The sequence below is a fragment of the Barbatula barbatula genome (assembly GCF_947034865.1).
Source record: "Barbatula barbatula genome assembly, chromosome: 24".
NCBI lineage: Eukaryota > Metazoa > Chordata > Actinopteri > Cypriniformes > Nemacheilidae > Barbatula > Barbatula barbatula.
In genome coordinates, this window is record NC_136787.1 from 8,210,630 (window position 1) to 8,231,923 (window position 21,294).

At 38.9% G+C, this 21,294-nt stretch overlaps 1 protein-coding gene across 2 annotated transcripts in view; it reads right to left on the reverse strand.

Annotated features, from left to right (window-relative positions):
* gnaz (guanine nucleotide binding protein (G protein), alpha z polypeptide) overlaps positions 1-21,294 on the reverse strand; it is a 39,663-nt gene that overhangs the window by 9,232 nt on the left and 9,137 nt on the right. Inside the window, exons 1-2 of one of the 2 annotated variants that reach the window (XM_079449422.1) lie at positions 4,209-4,327; positions 2,170-3,451 (exon numbers count right to left, since the gene is read on the reverse strand). In XM_079449422.1, the coding sequence (XP_079305548.1) occupies positions 2,170-2,892 (723 nt within the window). In that variant the 5' untranslated portion in view covers positions 2,893-3,451; positions 4,209-4,327. Of the gene's footprint in view, positions 1-2,169; positions 3,452-4,208; positions 4,328-21,294 lie in introns of those variants that run through there. The other variant, XM_079449421.1, reaches the window with a different exon arrangement.

Genomic DNA, 21,294 nt, shown 5'->3' on the forward strand with positions numbered 1-21,294 from the left:
TTTTTTGTTCTGTCGAATTGTTCTGTTAAAAAAATTGTTTTAAAGAATGTAGGAAAGCAACCTGTTCTGGGGAATATTTGACTACCAATTTTTCCTACTATGGTAGTCAATGGTGGCCAAGAACCACCATCGTATCATCATAACTAACCAATATTTCCTCTTGTAACAACAGTGTATAACTGGTCTTAAATGTCTTATAATGTTCATGTCGCTCACTGGCTGACAGCCCAATCCAGTCAGACAATGTTAGAACCACGCTGGATTGCTTAAACCCTTCGCTGCGTCTCTGACTCAATCATTCAGAGCCCCGAACTGATCCCTGCTGCCTCGTCCAATGTGTGCCAGTAAATGCACAGGGAGAGCTGTCAATTTAGTCATTCTGGTTAATACTGGCAGAGCAAATTGGCAGCAAGCTCTGGGCAGATACAAGCTGAATTCCAACCATTTATTTTTTAGACTTGTGTCTGACATTGTGTTGTATCAATGATCACAAAATCATATAGATAAATTGCATTTTTGAAAGTCAACATTGAAAGATCTCTTAAAGGGATAGTTCAATTCAATTTTATTTATATTGCGCTTTTCACAATGTGCATTGTTCCAAAACTTTACAGGAGAAAATGAGAAAAACACTAAAAAGGTGAAACACGCAGTACATGGTGTTTGTAGAATTAGCTAAATGATTCTAATAGTAAATAATATCTAATAAATGCAGTCTCTCGGTGGTTTATTTAACATATTTTGCATTAAGTGAAGTGAAAAGATGTGTCTTTAATCTTGATTTAAAAATTGGGCGAGTGTGTCTGACCCTCGAATAGTGTCGGGAAGGCTATTCCAGAGTTTCGGTGCTACGTATGAGTAAACGTATACGTATAGTCAACCCAAAAATGAAAAACATGTCATAATTTACTGACCCTCTTTACATTTCAAACCTGTATGACTTTTTATCTTCTGCAGATCAAAAAAGAAGATATTCTGAAACATGTTGGTAACCAAACAAAGGAGGTACCCTTTGTTCATTGAACTTAGTTCCCCCAAAAATACTAATTCCGTCATCATTTACTCACCCTCAAGTTGTTCGAAACACGTTAAGATTTTGTTCTTCTGCTGAACATAAATTAATCTAAATTCAGATATTGTTTGCAACCAAACAGTTCTGGGGCACTACTGACTACCATACTAGCAAAAACATCTGCTTTGGTAAATGGTGCCCCAGAATAGTTTGGTTTCCCACATTCTTAAAACATCTTTTGTGTTCATCAGAAAAAAGAAGTGCATACAGGTTCGTAACAACTTGATGGTGGGTAAATGACGACGGAATCTTTATTTTTGGGCAAACCCTTCATTTAAAATTAAATAATGCAGTAGTATAGATCCGCTCTGTCAACATACCACTTCCTCTCTAAACGCAAGGAGCAAGACTTAAGCTCCTTCCTTTAGTTTCTGCTCTTCCTTTTTGACTTCCTACTTTCTTTTGCTTTTGAACTCTCTAGCTGAAGACGCACAAAACCTCTCTGACCCCCATCACATCAGTGATTTTCCCCAGTGCTAAATCTGAACATTCTCGCAGGTACACCCTGACACCTTGCACTGTGAACTCAATTATCACTCTCGTACATTCTCCCCCCCACAAGACTCCCGGAACACTTTTATTTTTAACTCCCCAACGCTAATTGATATTCAAAGATAATGTGCTACTTCCAAGTTCTTGTTGTGAGGTTGGGCTTAGCACACACAGGTATGATGTCTTTGAACTCGCTGGCATGCAATTAACCTCACCACATGGAGAGAAAACGAATGTGGTTAGATGATCAATTAGAAAAGTAAACTCAAGAGTCTGTTACTGGTATTCCGATACTGGATCAGTTTGAGTTATGCTAGTTTGGGACTGGTCAAGCACCACCAGCATACTGCCATCCTGCTTTGGGTATCAGCATTCAAACAAGACACAGGCCTGTAATTTTAGACTTAGCTTAAATGTAACTGAAAGCATGCGTGCTACAGGAAATGTGAAACCTAAATGATAAAAAGCAGTTTGTTTGCCACTGTCGACTGACAGGATGAATTTATTCTAGCGATATGTAAACCAGGTCAGATAACACAGAGTTTGTGTCCCTGCATGAATTATCTCGTTGCACATAACATAACACATAATCGAGCTATCCTTACCGTCTGGTTGTCTTCATAAAGCTTGAGGTCATAGCCACTGAGCTCCACACAGAATATAATGGCAGTCACACCTTCAAAACAGTGGATCCATTTCTTCCTCTCTGAACGCTGACCACCCACGTCCACCATTTTAAAGGTGAGCTCCTTAAAGGTGAATTTGTTCTCGACAATGCCGGTGGTCATGTCACGTGAGCGCAGAATGTCCTCGACGGTTGGGATGTACTCTGCTGCGGAAATGCGGTCCAGGTCGTTTAGATAATACGCCGTGTTGTCCTCTAGGTGATACTCGTTAGAGCGACAGAAACACTCCTGTACCCCTGGGTCAGCCCACAGACGCTTCATCACCCCCAGGAGCTCCGGTGTGATCTCACCCTTGCTCTCGGCAGGTCCAGTGAGGGCGAAGAGCTGCACGGCATCGTACGCCCGGTCGGGGTTGTGGAAGTCGATCTTCAAGGTAGTCAGGGCTCGGATGATGCGGGTGAGAGAGTCAATGGCATTGTAGAGGATGAGAGGCTTGTACTCCTTGCAGGCCTCCAGGTTGAAGCCTCCACTGTGGATAATCTTCATCTGCTTCACGATAGTGCTCTTGCCAGAGTTGCTGGTGCCAAGAAGCAGAAGCTTGATTTCGCGTCGTTGCCGTTGGCTTTCTGTACGAAGGTGCCGATCGATGCGTCGCGAACGCCTGGCGGCCTCCTTCTCCTCCGAACTTTGTCGGCAACCCATGGTTGATTATGCCGCAATTATCACCGGATAAGGGAATGTGGATAGTTAAAAAGAATTATGCAAGGTTATGTTGACAAAGAGAAAGCTTTTGTTGCATGAATAAGTAGAAAGTTTTATTTGATTTAGACTACTTGCATTGTCCGAGACTGTTGTTTGGGATTTTCTCAGTGGCTGATATTTTAAAGTGCAATGCTAGCATGACATGACTGATAGACCCATTCAAGCCCTTGCTTAAGGGCCTTTACGTTGCCTTTAAGATCCCAAAGACTTGGGATTCATGTCAGCATACACTTGGATATTTAATGGACTTTGTCAGTGTACCGGGAGAGAATGACAAAACCGTAAAATTCCTTCACTCTCTTCCTTCATGGTGTCCTGTGTGCTTCTCTGTTTGTCTGTGACTGATTCATCTGTTGATAAAACCTCCCTTCTTTGGTTTTCTTCATTCACTTTTTCTCCTGCGGAATGTCAGGCCTTTGTTCTCAGGGACTGTTCGGGTCTCTGTGTACTAGATCCTTCAGCTTACATAAGCCAGCGAGGCAGCGAAAGGCCCACGTTCCTGCAGGTAAAAACAAAGACTTCGTTAGCAATCATGAATCATAGCCAAGGGCAAGGAAAAGTGAGAATGCATGTCTCCTCTAGAGAGGCCTTAAACCATCCGGTACATTCTGGACTGGATAATGTGCCTACAGTACAAAATTAAACATTTACCACTTTGCTGCTAAAAAGCTTTGAAATTCACGCTGGTTCCGACTGGGTGAGGCTGAAACAGCACGGCCATGCAAAACTTTGACAAGCATGGCTTTGTTTTGTTGAGGCTGGTTGAGGCTGCTGACATCACCATCACATGCTGGATACCAGCATCCAAAACGCAACATATTCCGGGGACCAAGAATGCTGGCTATCTTTGAGCATTTTGTAATAATAATTCATCATTAACATAATGAAATCTGTGACTTGATAATATGTAGACCCTTAAAAGCCACAGTGTTACAAACACTTGTGATGATCTGCAAAGGTCATTTTAAAGCTTCCCTGACTTAGTAGATATTTTTTAATAAGTAACAAGTTACATATACTTTACAGACAAATGTGTTTGGGTTCCTTAAGGGATAGTTCACCAAAAAACTACAATTCTGTCATCACTTACTCACCCTTTTGTCATCTCAAACGTATGAATTACTTTATTCTGCAGAACAAAAAAGATCATTTAAAGAAAGTTGGTAACCGAACCAAGGCACTCAAATATATTTCACACCACAGACTTCTGCTTTCTCACCAACACACACACACACAACTGAACAAGCACTGAGCACCTCACATCCGGGTTTGTATGTCCATCGTAAACCTCTCCCACCGTGAGCTCCCTTGTCACCTGCATCTCTCTGCGACCATAGATTCAGGTGATCCCACACACATTAGTTTTTTCTCAAACAAACACACGCACACGAGCTGAGGCAGACAGGGCGTGAAACGGAAACAGATGTGAGATGAATGTCCCTCCCTGAAGCGAGATTGTGCTGCCCATTCTTCTCTTCATTTTACCGAGCCTCCAACCACTCAGCTAACTGATAGCAGGTGGACTGTTTATTTACTGTCATGGTGGAAAATAACTGGCTCGGACCAGCAGGTGTTTCTCTCCGGCTCATACCAAGGCCAGCTGCAAGAAACCGCTTTAGTGAGCCATTAATAATAATTGTTGAGGTAATGGTTTTCTTATTCTAAAGGGATAGATCACCCCAAAATGACAATTATTTCGTCATTCACTCGTCCTCATGTCTTTCAGCACCTGTATGACTTTCTTTCTTCTGCAGAACACAACCAAACAGCACCGATCCTCATTGACATCCATTGTATTGACAGAAAACCACTGAGACATTTCTCAAAATATCTTCTTTTGGGTTTTACAGTCATAAACAGGATTTGAAACACTTGAGGGTGAAAAAATTATGACAGAATTTTCATTTGGGTGAACTATATATTGCCTTAACAAGTTGTGAGTCTGTCTGTGTTCAATGCAAGGCTTCAAACCAAAGTTTGTTTTACAAATATAAATGACAACTCAAATTTTTTGCATTCTATAATGAGTATACTGATACTTAAGGGCCCGGTTGTACAGACAAGTCTTAAGGCTAGTCCCAGATTAAAATGAATGTGTGACTAACAGAATATAACTTGACCAGAAATATCTTAAAAGTACTATATCTTAAAATAAGAGACATACATATCTTACTTTAACTAAGGCATAGTCCTGGCTTAAGCTAAACCAGGCCAAGTAGTGTTTGTTCTTTCTTGACCATTTAGCAATAAACTGGCAAGCGGATAATCCGTCTTAATAAATGATGTATGCTTTGGTGAAATTTCAGTTTAGCAAAAAATGTATACTAATATAAAAAAATTAAACAGATAGAACAAATATTATACTACTACTTATAATAATAATATTAAATACCGCCATCCCATTTTCCCTATCACACACATCCTACGATACCTTGTTTTTAATATTTAAAGACAATATTCATAATATTATCTGCTCGATTATGACAAAAATCATAATCGCGATTATTTTGGCCAATATTGAGATCACAAATATTAAACACGAAAATAAAAAAAATGAAAAAGAATGACATAGCACAGCTGAACTGCTGTAAAGGAAAGGGGTGCACTGTGGATTTACACCACAAGAAAAGACGGGATTCATGCTGCACAATAATCGTTTTACCTAGATTCTTTTGTTTTTGTAATTGTTGAAGGCCAAAATTGACGATGACGATTGAGTTTCGAATAATTGCACATCGCCACATTATGCCATCCATTATTCAAAGCACACCAAACAATATTGATAAATGATTTGACTCCAATTTGGCCCGGAAAACTATATCCAGAATGCAATACGCCCTTTCAATTGGAGCAGATGAGCTATAAAGGTGATCTGTTAGAACAGCGAGAGCCTGAGGGACGGCATAATAAATGGATGCTCTTTGTGACAGACGCATGCTATTGGCCGTGTAACAAATGTGAAATCACGCCATGCCCTAGTTTCAGCTGAGAGATTACATTTCCTAGACCGATCGTAGAAAGAGAGAGACTGTATCTTCAAGATCCACATAATCCCGTTCATCGAAAGATTACTGCGGAAAAATGTGCGGCAGAATATGATAGACCGTGGTTACCAAAGTGAGATATATAAGGAAGGTTTGAGTGAGCCTGTGTGTTTTCCTGTTAACAGACGTTGTAGAAATCACGCCTTAAATAGATTTATAATTTCCGGTGTGTCCTTTTTGGAGGATCTATTGACAGAAATGCAATACAATATACATAACTATGTCTTCAGAGGTGTATAAAGACCTTACATAAAGAAGGGTTATGTTTGTATCTAAATACACAGCAGGTCCCCTTGCATGCAATTCACCATGTTGTTTCTACAGTAGCACTAAACGGACAAACAGCTCTACAGAGCGCCTTTCGTAAATAAGAAATCTCCTTCGGCAAAGAAACAAGAACAAAGACGTCATCTTTGTTCTGTGAGAGCCGCCACCGCAGTGCTACGAAAGGGAGACGGGTGGAGTGAGCCGTTGGTTGCAATTCCCAATTCCCAACCCGGACCCTTTAAAGGATTTTAAAGGAAGATCTTGTTTCATGGTCCAATGGAGGAAAATATCACAATATCAAAAACAGTACAGCAATAATAACTAGTTCACCATGTTCGAGTGAAGCAATAGCAGTTTTCGTTTAAGGCCAAAAATATTCTACGCATGCGCGTGCTCAGATTTTGCATTTCAGCATTACATCAGTCAACTGTGATGCTTTAAGGCTTAACAGCATTTTAGATAATTGCTCAGGGGGATATTAAGTTATTGCAGTATATTCATGAATGTTGATTATTCTCCAACTTTTTATGGCAGTCAGAGCTCTTGGATGACAGCTGGAAATGTCGAGAAACGCTGAATGTGCCAGACTGAGCTAAAGCTCACAGCACACGCAACACAACCCTACTGGGACTTTCTGATGTGGCCGCTTATCTGACAATCAATGATGTCACAGGTTTCAGTCAGCCTTCAAACCAACATGTAAAACCTGTTTTATACAGTCTGTGGTGCCAAGACTATCAGTGTGACTTCAAAACGCTTGCACACAAGTCATATAGATCACCTTTATGCGCTTTATAGGTCAGACTCGTGTTTTCTTCCCACACATCAACTGCTTTCAGCCCTCCACATACAGTACTTCCTGTTTTTAAGGCATCCCACAATAATCCCCTAATTATAAGGATCTTTAATAAAGCTGCGAGGGAGTCTCAGCGTGACACCATTGGTAAATATTGGGGTAATACATATGACTTTTGTTGAGTATTGCGAGGAGAACAACAACATATTAACTTAAAAATTGGTTCACTAACCATTTTACAAGGTGCTTCTGAGTAAAAAAGACAATCGGTTGTCATTACATTACAATGACAATTTTAATAACTAAAAATCATATTTTTATGTGGATTTATGTGCACCAGTGTCATTCACAATTTGTCCATCCATACCATGGTGTGTTTGAGTACTGGATTCTGATTGGCTGGAACGTGTGCATTGAAACAGCTTAATTCCGGTCATTTTGATTAATTATTAAAATAATTGACGAAAATAACTAGTCTTTTTAACCTGTCTGATCAAAAACGACACTGTAAATATCAGTAACAGCTTTAACTTGGCAAATGACCATGGTATAAGCGGTATAATCGCGTGGATTATCCATTACATCAACATTATTGTAAAAAATAATATATAGTAAAGAACATATTCAACAATGAAGCCATTTACCAATTGATTTTAAGGGGGTGAGTTCTGGGGCGGGACTTTCTGTGTTTGGGAAACCTGATTAAAAACATTCATTGTCCATTTGGTAATCTATTGGATCTTATTTGCTTTCATTTTAAATTTTGAGTTTTATTTAAGGTAAGAGAATGTGACCAAAAGCAAGCAGAGGTGGATAATAGTGAAGTATTATTACTCTATACTCAAGTGGATTTTTCGAGTATCTGTACTTTATCAGAGTGTTTTTACGGAAAACTTTCTACACTACATTATACAGCTTATTATAAATGATGAAGCATATCACATAAGAGTGAAAGAGCACACCGAATCTACTTTGTACATATTAGGACCTTTTTCTGACAGTGTATATTTTTTTCACATTTAATACTATAGTTTATAATTTTTCCTCAAGTACATTTTTTGAGTAAAAGATGCACAAGAAATAAAGTAGTGATTTGTAACATAAGTATTAAAGGAGCAATGTGGAGATTTAAGCGGCAGCTAGCAGTGAGATTGCGAATTGCAACCAACGGCTTACTCCACCCTCTCCTTTCGAAACACTACGGTGGCTGACACAGAACAAAGATGTCGTCACGATTTCGCTTCTTGCACTTATGAGATAACATATTTACGAAACACACTATGTAGAGCAGTTTGTCCCTTTAGGGCTACTGTAGGAACAACATGGTGAACTCCCTGCAAGGGGACCTGCCTTGTATGTAGAAAGAAATAACCAATTCTAAGGTCATAAAAACAAAACGCTTCATTATGTAAGGTCTTTAAACATATCTGAAGACAGAGTTATGTATATTATATTGCATTTGTGTCAATAGACCCTCCTAAATATTACACACAGCACCATTAAGGGTAGGTTAAACGAAATGGATTTTTGAAATGTAGTGGAGTTAAAAGTATGATACAGACGTTCTTAAATTAGTTGGTACCCTCACAGCTCATTGAAATAATGCTTCACTTCTCCTGAAGAGTGATGAAATGAAAAGCTATTATATCATGTATACTTGCATGCCTTTGGTATGTCATAGAATAAAGCAAAGACGCTTTGGAAAGAGATGAATTATTGCTTATTCTATAAAGATATTATAAAATGGCCTGGACACATTTGTTGGTACCCCTTAGAAAAGATAAAACATAATTGGGTTATAATGATATTTCAAACTTATTAGTTTATTTAATTGGTATCATACATGTTTCCAATCTTGTAATCAGTCAATCAGACTATTTAAACAGAGAAAAGCAGTCACTGTGCTGTTTGGTTGTGTGCCCCACACTGAACATGGACCAGATAAAGCAAAGGATAGAGTTGTCTGAGGAGCTCAGAGAGACAATAATAGACAAGCATGGTAAAGGTAAAGGCTACAAGACCATCTCCAAGCAGCTTGATGTTCCTTTGACAACAGTTGCAAATATTTTTAAGAAGTTTAAGGTCCATGGAATTGTAGCCAATGTCCCTGGGTGTGGCCGCAAGAGGAAAATCGACCCCAGATTGAACAGAAAGATAGTGCGGATGGTAGAAAAAAACAGATAAATATTACTAATTACTGCCAAACAGATACAAGCTGAACTCCAAGGTGAAGGTACGTCAGTTTCTGATCGCACCATCCATCGCTTTTTGAGAAAACGTGAGCTCCAGGGAGGATGACTCCACTTTTGAATGAAAAACATAAAAAAGCCAGACTGAAATTTGCTAAAATTCATATTGACAAGCCACAAACCTTCTGGGAGAATGTCCTTTGGACAGATGAATCAAAACTGGAGCTTTTTGCAAATCACATCAGCTCTATGTTCACAGACGAAAAAAATCAAGCTTTCAAAGAAGTGAACACCATACCTAGAAGTGAAACGTGGAGGAGGCTCGGTTATGTTGTGGGGCTGCTTTGCTGCATCTGGCACAGGGTGCCTTGAATCTGTGCGGGGCACAATGAAATCTCAAGACTATCAAGGCATTCTGGAGCGAAACGTTCTGCCCAGTGTCAGAAAGCTCAGTCACAGGTCATGGGTCCTCCAACAGGATAATGACCCAAAACGCACAGCTAAAAGAATGGATAAGAACAAAACATTGGACTTTTCTGAAGTGGTTTTCTATGAGTCCTGATCTGAATTTGATCAACGTCTATGGAAAGAGCTAAAACTTGCAGTCTGGAGAAAGCACCCATCAAACCTGAGACAGCTGGATCAGTTTGCTCAGGAAGAGTGGTCCGAACTACCTGTTAACATGTGCAGAAGTCTCATTGAGAGCTACGGAATACGTTTGTTTGCTGTTATTGCCTCTAAAGGTTGTGCAACAAAATATTAGGTTAGGGGTCCTATCATTTTTCATTTGTTTTATTATTTAAAATATAATGTTACATAAAAAATCAAAAGCAAAGTCTGGTTTTCTATTAAATATGGAATAAACAATGGTGGATGCCAATTACTTTAGTCAGTTTCAAGTTATTTCAGAGAAAACTGCATTCTTCGTTTTTTTGTGGAGGGGAACCTACAAATTTGAGCACGTCTGTATATGCTTTATAGTAGTGAAGTACAATTTGTCCAGATAGAACACAGATACGTGAAAATGTACTTGACAGTTGAAATACTTAAAGACTGTCCACCTCTGGCAGCGAATCAGCAGAAGTGCAATATATAAATTACATGAATGTCGATTAATGAGAGACGGTGGCAGTTTTCATGTGGCACTTGCAAACACTGCTGAGACTGCAGGACATAAATGATCTGATGGATGCTGGAGGATTCTGACAGTACACAGCTGAGACCCAATCATCATCATCATACTGTATTAGTAAAATAATCTATGTCTGAGGTCATGACATCAAGCTCTGTCCTCACCCCTAACACCCACGCTTTAATGTTTAATGTAAAGAGGGTTTCTTTCTTTATATAACACGAGTGTATTTCCCCCACCCTCGCCCAATGAGTCATGGCCCAGATACAGACACTAATTGATTACTGTGCAGAATAATTTGAGAGCCATTATCCAGACACCATACTGTATCCCAGCTCAAAGAAACAGGCTCATAAATCTCAGCACATCGAATCTCTCTCTTCAATTAATGAAGCACCGTGCTAGAGGAAGCCACAGTAATGTAAACTGTGAATCCTGCGATTCACCGGTGAGCCAACTGGATAAACATTCCTGAGGGGCAAACAAGTGGTGAGATGTCATTCGATGTGGTCAAATGTTATAAGTAACAACTGCGTTTCAAAGCATGACGTCACGCCAGTTCAATTTGCTAAATGAACCCTTTGGAAGCGGTCTCAACAAAATGTATTTTATTATTTGCGAAACCCATTGGAAACACTTTTCTGGGACTTGTTTATAGTTTTTAGTCAGAATCAAAATAGAAAAGACATACTAACTTGCTGCCCTTGAAAAAGAATATACTTTAAGTTCATTTAATTCAGCAATTCTTGATGCATTGTGGTCATTCCAGTCCAGTGTCTGTTGAATAAAAAAAACACAACCACAGGAGTGACATATGACAATACACATGAAAACTGTGATTGAATCAAAGTCACGTAATTTTTTTCCTAAATATTTTTCTGTTAATTTGACTTGTTTCTTGACTTTATGCAAATAAATGCTAATTTGTTAGAAATATTGCTAGTAGATTATAAAATTAAACAAAGATGTACATTTTACCTTAACACGTACCTAAATAGTAAACTGAGGAAAACTGAAAATATCTGAATAATTGAAACTTTTTCCAAAGCTGTGAGTGTACTTTAAAGTATGCTTCAAATGTAACAGTGTTAAACTTTACTTTATTATTAGTGTCTTCTAAGTAAACTATTAGTTTAATAATATTGATACTTGAAAGTTTTCTTAACATCTTACCCACCGTTTACTCTTTTTTTTAAACTAATATTAATTTTAAAATACGGTAGTTAACACTTAATATAATATTCATAACAATTTTATATATACGGCATATACAAACAATGTTTTAAGGAGTTAAACTATTTATTTGTTATGCATAACAAACTGTTTTCAAATCCTGTAATGTTTTGGGTCACATCTTAGCATTTCCTGATTTTGGTTCCTTTAAATGTTGCTTTTATATTTTACTGCGACGGAACACTCGGTCTGTTTGCTAGGTGTGCACCAGGGTGTGGACTGCAGCGTTCACACTTATTTACACAAACCCCACTAATAAAAAAATTGCACCAGATTTTATTATTAGAACCAAACCTGCCAAGTGTGAACACACCCTTAATTCTGTTTGGAGATCTAGAAGTGAGAAGTGCTGCTTGAGTTATTAATTCACTATGCAGTAAACAAGTTCTTAAATGGGACAGTTCAGCCAGAACTGATTCCGTCATCATGTACTCGCCCTCAGATTGTTACAAACATGTACACATTTCTTTGTTTGGCTAAACGCAAAGGAATATTTTGAATATTGTCAATAACCAAACAGATCTCATCCCCTATTGATTCCCATAGTATTCATTTTCCCTACTATGGCAGTAAATGGGGGATGTGATTTGTTTGGTTACTGACGTTCTTCCAAATATCTTCCTTTTTTGTGTTGAGCAGAACAAAGACCTTTATTCAGATTTGGAACAACCTGAGGGTGAGTAAATTATGACAGAATTAAATGATTTTAAGTTTTTTGGGGGCGAACTGTCCCTTTAAATCATGTGTCTGAACCGATAACGCTGCAGTGGACGTATTTGAGGAGTCCAGGGTCACCATGTCAGTGGTGAGATTACATACAGGACAGATACAGCCTCGGATCACACTGACGACACCAAACAATAAAACAATTCACAGTATAATGTTAGAATCAGATAACATTTCTTTTAAATGGCACTCTTGGCTTCAATTGTGATCACAAGAACAATGATTGTTTCAGGAGATGGGTATCACAGGTGAATTTGCGATTCGTCCAAACTACTGTAACAATGGGTTTCATATACCGACCGGGGGAATATTTCACTGTACTCTTAAAGGAGTAGTTGACAATTCTGTCATCATTTCTTTACCCTCTTGTCTTTTCAAACCTGTATGACTTCCTTTCTTGTGCAGAACACAAAAGAAGATATTTTGAAGAATGCTGTTAAAAGCCCACCATTCACTTGCATTGGTTACAATAGACGTTTATGGGGGGGGGGCTTTGCTGTTCTGTTACCAACATTTTTCAAAAGACATGCAGGTTTGAAATGACAAGATGGTGTGTAAATGATGACACACTTTTCATTTTAATGGTGAAATACTCCTTTATTTAGTATGTTCCTTTTATCTTCATCTTTGGATTGAACACACAGGGCTTCAATTTGGCAAAAGCCGCAGTCCTCAGAGTCACATTGTGACGTCAGAAAGTTTGATGGAACACGCATGACTCAAATAAGACATTTCATTGTTCTGGTGAATTCCAGCGAAGGGCGCCTGGAGTCTACTTGGCAGTCATAGGAGGCCAGATAGAGAGTTTGAAGACAGCAAAGATTAAATGGATAAGAAATGGACTCTTTAGTCTGTATAGAAATATACTTGATGCAAAATGATGCAAAGGGACAGTTCACCCAAAAATAAAAATGCTTTCACTTACCCTCATGTCATTCAAAACCTCTGACTTTCTTTCAGAAAAGCCGGTTAGTAAAACTTTGTGAAATATCTATGTTTTGTTAGAAACCGGCGTCTCAGTGCATGTAATGTAAACAACAGGATCATTTGGACCAGTGTCACAATAGCAGTTAGCCATTTCAGAGTTTGAAAATCGAAAATACGTTACATTCTATGATATTATAATGTATATCAAATTGTGGCTTTTTAAAGTCTTACCAATGCATACTGGTACGGCACAGGATTTCAATTGTGTTGTAATCTTTTACGTGAGCTTTCTCAAAGGATACATGCCCGATATGAGTATTACTGTAAATTCCATAAATGTTTCCAAATGTAATGATGCATTTACATGCATTAAACCTTTTAAAAACGGGCAAATACAGAAGACTATTAAAACATCCACAGCTGGCGGACGTCACGCAGAGGCTGCGTACACTGCAAGTACACTTAGGTACACATACTGTGCACTTTTAATACATGTAACAGATGCAGTTACAGATCGTGCAGCGTAACAGTAAAACACATCATTTCAAAAACGATTTCAAAATCTGATTCCAAGGAAGTTGCTATTTTATTTGCATGCGTCAGTTTGCCGGAAGGCCTATGTGTAGCAAGACTTCTTTCTAATGCAGCCATAGAAACTAAAACCACTGACTCATACAAGAAACTTAAAAACGTCAAGAGAAAATGGTTTCAAGGAAAACTAGCAGAAACTTTCTTGGCAAAGAAGCAGAGGAAACAACATCGTCAATGTCAAAGAGACCTCACAATAACAGATATCACAATATGAACACCAAGCACAGAGAGTACACTTAACCCTAATGTCCCAGAAGAAACACACACACCCAGAATGACTTGACATCTTTTAAAAGATTGCCAAAGATTGCAAAAATTACAGCCAATGATTCTGATGCAACACATTCACCCCTTTACTAGTGCCAGTTTTCTTCAAAATAAAGGCGCTTCACGGTGCCATAAAATAACCTTTTTTGTCTTAATGATTCCAATAAGAACCTTTATGTTCTTTGTAGTGAAAAAAGATTCTTCAAATTATAAAAAGCCAAGAAAAAGAAGGTTATTTAAGGGTGTGTTCATATATGCCATGTTTGGTTTGATTAAAACTAGTGCGGTTGGTCAACTTTCTTTTAGAGTGAGCGAAGTTATGAAACATAACACATCCACAAATTATGAAAAATAACTTTTTTTTCAACAGTTCAACATAACAGTTACTAAAAATGTACATTTGATAAGGGTTAGATTCTGAATTTTTCAATTCCGATTCCAATTCCTGGTTTGGGAATCGATTCCTAGCTGCTGTTTTTCGATTCCTGCTCAATTCCCTGTTTTACTACACATTTGTATTTATTACAAAAATTTTACACATTTTTAATTCATTACAATTGCCTAAGTTGTCGCTTTTTATATTTATTAATTGTTTAGTGTTTCTATAAGAAAAACCTTAACCAAATATGTCGATCTTGTCCTGCAATTCCAATGTATCATTAATAATGTAATTTACTAGCTGTTTTCAAAAATGAAGCACAGGTCAAATTACTTTTTTTAAAGTTATTGTGTACACAGAACTACTTGAGGAATATAGATAGAGAGATCATTAATCTCTTTTGTATTAGAAATATGTAAGATTACTCTGCATATTACTATAACCGTTAAACGCAAGTAGTGTAGACAGGTGTTGAAAAACTGGGCTTTATTGCTTTATGTAATTCTCTTCACGCTTCACAAGAGTAAGAGAAGACAGTCCATTTAAAGTCTGTCTGAAATGCAAAAGTACTTATATGATTTATTAAATGTGTGAATACATGTAATCATATCTGCATTGTGTGCGCAAACAAAGCTTTTTATTTTATGGATGCAGAATATTTTATGTAATTCCACAGCTCTAGACTTCATCCATCAGCTTTTTCTGAAGTCTGCACTGTTTTAGACAAGAAACTAATGTGATTTAGTTGACCAATGACATCAGCTAAGGGGCGGGGCTTGTGCTTATGAAGGCTCTCAAAGAGGAGTCAATTCCTTCAACGGAATCGATTTCAACCTTTGAAATCGACTGTCGATTCTCAGCGCCTTGGAATCGATACTTTTTGGAATCGATTCCCAGCCCTACATTTGACCGTTTTCGTCTTTCATGACTAATACTGTCCTCACGACCCAAGTTCCAGATGTAGTCACCCATCATCGCTTCATCCCACCTTCCCTGTGCTACAGACATTTCTAGAATTTTCTGAGAGGGATAATTGGTAAATCATTTTTACAATTTGTGAACATTTTTACACAATAATTAGCACCACAGAATTGTACAAGAACTATAAAAAGTTCGGGCGAAACAACAAAATGTAACTGTGTCATTTTTGACATAAGATGAATAAATGTGACATAAAAGTAATGGCAGAAATTTGTTTCATTGTAAGTAAATGCTCAAATTAACATGAATTATGATTAATAAATGCTGTTAAAGTTTTGTTCATCGTAGGTTAAAGTTAACTTGCTGTGCGTGTGTTCACTACTCTCTGGATGGGTTAAATGCAGAGGTCACATTTCAGGTATGGTTCACCATAACTGACAAATAGGTCATTTTCACTTCACTTTCACTTATCTAATGCATTAACTAAAAGTTAACAAATACATCCTTATGTTACACGTGTTACCAATTTATTCTCAGATAAAGTTCTGGCAGTGTCAGAAATCCAAAAATGCCGTCCTGCTGTGTTTTGTATCATTTTAATAATCTAGTCACGACAGTTGCATTATTTTCTGTTATTCTTCAGTATATTAGTGACAAACAGCGAAATTTATGATCAACTAAGATCATTTTAGTCTGTCTGCCAAACAAGATTTGTCATTGTAGCATTGAAATCGATTAGGATTTTAATCTTCTTTTTTGTCTGGGAGGCTAATTTAAATAATACTGTGTTGCTACGCACAGATCTGAGAAGAAAATGTTTAGTAGGACTGAGGTTCATTTCTGTTACAGAGTAACTAGTTAAGATTTCATGTAGTGTGTAATGTTGCTGTGTGTGAATGTAAGTAGTCTGCCAAGTTGTAAAGCCGAAAGTGAACGAATAACAAAGGATTGGAAGAAAAAAAGTCGTTTATGAATCACACAAACGAGTCGTCCGTGGATCTAATTTCCGTTCCGTGTAAGATATGCGTCACTCGGTGTAATGCCCGCCTACGTTCCATTTGCGACGCTGTACGCGGTAGACCAATCACAGCAGACTCGACCATCTGACCAATCAGATCAGAGTAGGCCGACAGAAAGTAGGGGATTTCACAGATGAATCGCTAAACGAATCATTTGAAAGTCAGTCAAGAAGTAAAGTAATAATAAATGCCTATTATAATAAAATCAAAGTATTTTTACACATTGTATGTACGTAAACTTGTTATTGGGCATTACATAAATCAAAATAAATACAAAATATTTACTTGTATACATTTTACTCTTATGACAGATGTTTTTCTTTAGTACATGGTTTGATTTAAATCAAAATCACCTGTTCCCACACGTTCTACTTTTACTTTGTATTATATTGCAAATGCAATATACCGTTTCCAGGCCACATCACTTTTTGCACTCTGCGACCAAAAACCTGCCTAAAAACTCAACTTCAATCCATCTGTGAATGGTCTCAATACAATATTCCTGGAAGCTCACCGTTGGTTCTGGTTACTATTTGCAATTTAGATTCAAGTCAGCTTTGACACAAGATAATAATCATTGTTTTCAAAGTCGTTGAGTCTGGATTTCAACTAGATCCACGTATGACCGAGAAAAGATGACAAGTAAAACCAACAGCATCCAAAACCTAAATGACACAAACCGAAACGTCAAGATGAAAGTGAGATCTAAATCACCGATGGTTTTTTTCTGAGAACTGAGAAGTCTGAGATTTGAGAGAAAGATTGTGACTAAGGCAATGATTTTGAATTGTCAAAAACAAGCTCATCCAGTAAAAAACAACAGCGCTGGACGTGAATCAACAGTTATTCTGACTCATTGGTGGTACACAGGACCTTGTCTATGTCGGAAGTAAGATATCAGGTCACAGATTGAGAGATACACACTGTTCAAGCTCTTACAATATGCGAAACAAAAAGGCCCAAAAAAGCATCACCTGCACAACCTATTATTAAATTCCCTCATCCACTTTTGTACAACAGGCTTCTGCTTACTTTCCTAATATATCAGACCTATAGAGATTGGACTGAAGTCACGTTCTTCCCTGGATAAGGGAAGCTTATGAGACGACAGAGAGATGAGATGTTGAGGCCCTTTACAGTAAGTAATAGCGGTTAAAAGATTTTAATTATGAAGACTGCCAAGAGCGATGAGGTGAGAAAGAACTGGGACAAAGCATCATGAGAATGGATGAGGAGACACATTGTCAGCTTATCAGGAAGTCATCTACAAAAGTCTGAGTCTGACTCCATAGAGTCTCAATAAACTAATGAAGTTCACAGCATCATTTGTCTTTATTATACTATACTGTGCAAAACTCTTAGGCAGGTTAGCATTTTCATCCACAAATGTTTTTAAAGGGTCCAGTGTGTCATTTTATGGAAGATCTATTGACAGAAATGCAATATGATAGAGGAACTTACATAATGAAGCGTTATGCTTCATTTCCTAAAAATGAGCCATTTTATCGTTATACACTGCAGGTCCCCTTGAATGGAATTCGCCATGTTTCTACAGTATCCCTAAAGGCACAAACTGCTCTACAGTGCTTGCTTTGTAAAAATGTTATCAGCTTTGGCAAAGTGAAAACGTGACGGCATCTTTAAACGCTGAATATAAACTTCTTCACATCTGTATAAACTCATCTTATGCATTACAAAATGAGCGTTAGGGGCGTCACATGATGAGCTTCAAACAATCACATTTGTCCAAGGCTTTGTGCGTTCATGACCCAAATCCGACCCCTGGATGTTCTGCTCAAAAAACACTGCTTTGTTATACCACAATCCAAACATGATGTGAAACAATGAGTGGCAGTGTTTCAGTCAGATGGGGCCCAAAAACAGAAGACTTTTGAGTTGGCTGGGGCCACTGTTGATGGCGGGCAACTGTGTAGTACTTCTGTTTTGGTCATAAAAAGTCCCATGAGAGGTAGGGGCATGGCCTGCCCCCTATTAAATGTGGAGTTTTCAGTCACATGAGCTGCTCGCCTCGACAATGCATGTCTGTGTACTGTGAATGTTTTTGCATACATGTGAGAGCTGTGTCAGTTATGAACCACTTATGATAAGGAAACAGGACTGAGGTGGGTCCACGGTGTGTCACATTAATGTGCAGGCTATATAAGTGTATGTAAAAAGATATTTTGAGAAACGTGTCTGTGGTTTTGTGTCTGTACAACGGAAGTTGGTTACCAACGTTCTTTAAAATATCTTCGGCAGGAAAAAGACACTTTGGTTGAACCGTCTCTTTAAATGCAGCAAATAATGGAATACAAAAGAAGTCTGAACAGGCTCAACAGCGACATGTTGCTAATCTGTCCGCGAGCGCTGCTGTGGTTGTGTGTAATGTTTAAATTCAGTCTCTGATAAGATATGAGCTGTTTCAGGTCACAGCGGGTTTCTGGAGGGAGGGGGAGGTTTATCTCTGTGCTAGGCTAGCTGCTGCACTTCGCTGGGGTGCGATTTCACTGTAAACACAGACCGTCAGGCGGAGTTTTAGCAGAAAACTGGCCTGTAGAAATCTTGATTGTGAGAGCTAGTCAGACACGAAAGTCAGTCACCACAGAAAACAACTTTGACATGTCTGTTTCTTTGGAAATGAACAGCTAATATTAGTTACGGCGACTCTGACACTTAAAGGGACAGTGCACTCAAAAATGAAAATTCTGTCATCATTTACCCATCATGTAATTTTAAACCTTTATGACTTTCTTTCTTCCGCTGAACACAAAAGAAGATATGTTGAAGAAAGTTGGTAACCGAACAACAGCGTTACATCTTCACTTTTATTGTATGGACACAAATCCAATACAAGTCAATTGGGTACCGCGGCTGTTCAGTTACCAACATTCTTCAAAATATCTGCTTTTGTGTTCTGCAGAAGAAAGAAACTCATACAGGTTTGAAATGACAAGGGGATGAATAAATGACGACAGAATTTTATATTTTTGGTTGAACTATCCCTTTAAGTCTCTGGGAGCAGGAAGTCCCAATTCACTTCCGTCACATATTTCCTAGAGTCAGCCACAGACGTGACCATGGACCGTTGACTTAACGTCTGATGCATAAGGCACATTTTTCTGGAAACACTTCTGCACGTCTGAAGTCGTCATCTGATTGGTTGAATTTCACAGGATTTCTGGGAGCCATGCATTTAACGGTCCCCGTGGAAACAACAGGAAGCCATCTGACCTTAGAATTAAACTGTCGTGTTTACAACGGTTGCTATAAGAATTCATCAAGAACGACTAAACGCTTAATTCTTAAAAGTATGCGAGGTTCAGGGCATAACTTAAAATCCTTGTTGTTTCTGTTAACTGCTAACAAGTTTTTGAATGTACGGTCTATTACTCCAGGTAATTCATATTCATTAATATTCATATTTTATTGCATATTATTTGGTTTCAATTAATTTAAAACTAAACTACATATCTTCCTCAGTCGGAAAAGGGTGGCTTGCCCACTTCAGGTTGGTGGAGAGTTCCTTCCTCAAGTGGAGGAGTTTAAGTATCTCGGGGTCTTGTTCACGAGTGAGGGAAGGATGGAACGGGAGATTGACAGACGGATCGGTGCAGCTTCTGCAGTAATGCGGTCGATGTACCGGTCCGTCGTGGTGAAGAAAGAGCTGAGCCGCAAGGCGAAGCTCTCAATTTACCGGTCAATCTACGTTCCTACTCTCACCTATGGTCATGAGCTTTGGGTCATGACCGAAAGGACAAGATCCCGGATACAGGCGGCTGAAATGTGCTTCCTCCGCAGGGTGGCTGGGCGATCCCTTAGAGATAGGGTGAGAAGCTCGGTCACCCGGGAGGAGCTCGGAGTAGAGCCGCTGCTCCTCCACATCGAGAGGGGTCAGCTGAGGTGGCTTGGGCATCTGTTACGGATGCCTACTGGACGCCTTCCCCGGAAGGTGCTCTGGGCCCGTCCGACCGGGAGGAGACCCCGGGGAAGACCTAGGACACGCTGGTGGGACTATGTCTCCCGGCTGGCCTGGGAACGCCTCGGTGTCCCCCCGGAAGAGCTGGAGGAAGTGTCTAGGGTGAGGGATGTCTGGGCATCTCTGCTTAGACTGCTGCCCCCGCGACCCGGCCCCGGATAAGCGGTAGAAAATGGATGGATGGATGGATAATTACAACTACTCCACAGTCATTGATTCTTTGCAGAGATCTACCAGGAGTTGTCCCAACATCCACAAGAAGCCAGAGCTTTCCCTAGCCGATCTTTTTTTCGTAAATTGTACAGACGAAAACGCTGAACCGAAAACAATGTAGTATTAATGCCAAATCAGTATGTGACGCTATAAATTCTGCCATGCCGATATGAGACAAAATCTTTACGTATACAGCAAAACGTGTCTCCGTGTGGATGGGCTCATAACGCTTATGTTGTTGCTGCTAAACTTTCTTTGCATTCAACCAAGCCCACATAAATCCCACTTTGCTAAATTACATGTAGCGAGACACTAACTAGTAGCTCTTTTTTAATAGCTGTCAAAACATATATTTTAATTCTCTATTTGACAATGTTAGATAAATCAGACACCACCAAATTCTATGCATTCTTATGTCTGTGGAGCATCTTTGTATTCTTCTGCATGGCCATAATAGCGGTCATATGACTGAAGCACCCCACACCCTCCCTTTAGTCATATGACCAGTGTTTCGGTCATGCAGCGGCACACAATGATTTTCTGTGGGTAATGAGAACTGAAAGAGAACCTCTGACTTCATCTGTGCCTTCTCTCACACACACATACCGGGGAACGCTTCTACTAGCAAACTATATTGGTCAGACGTTGCTTTTTGTATAGTT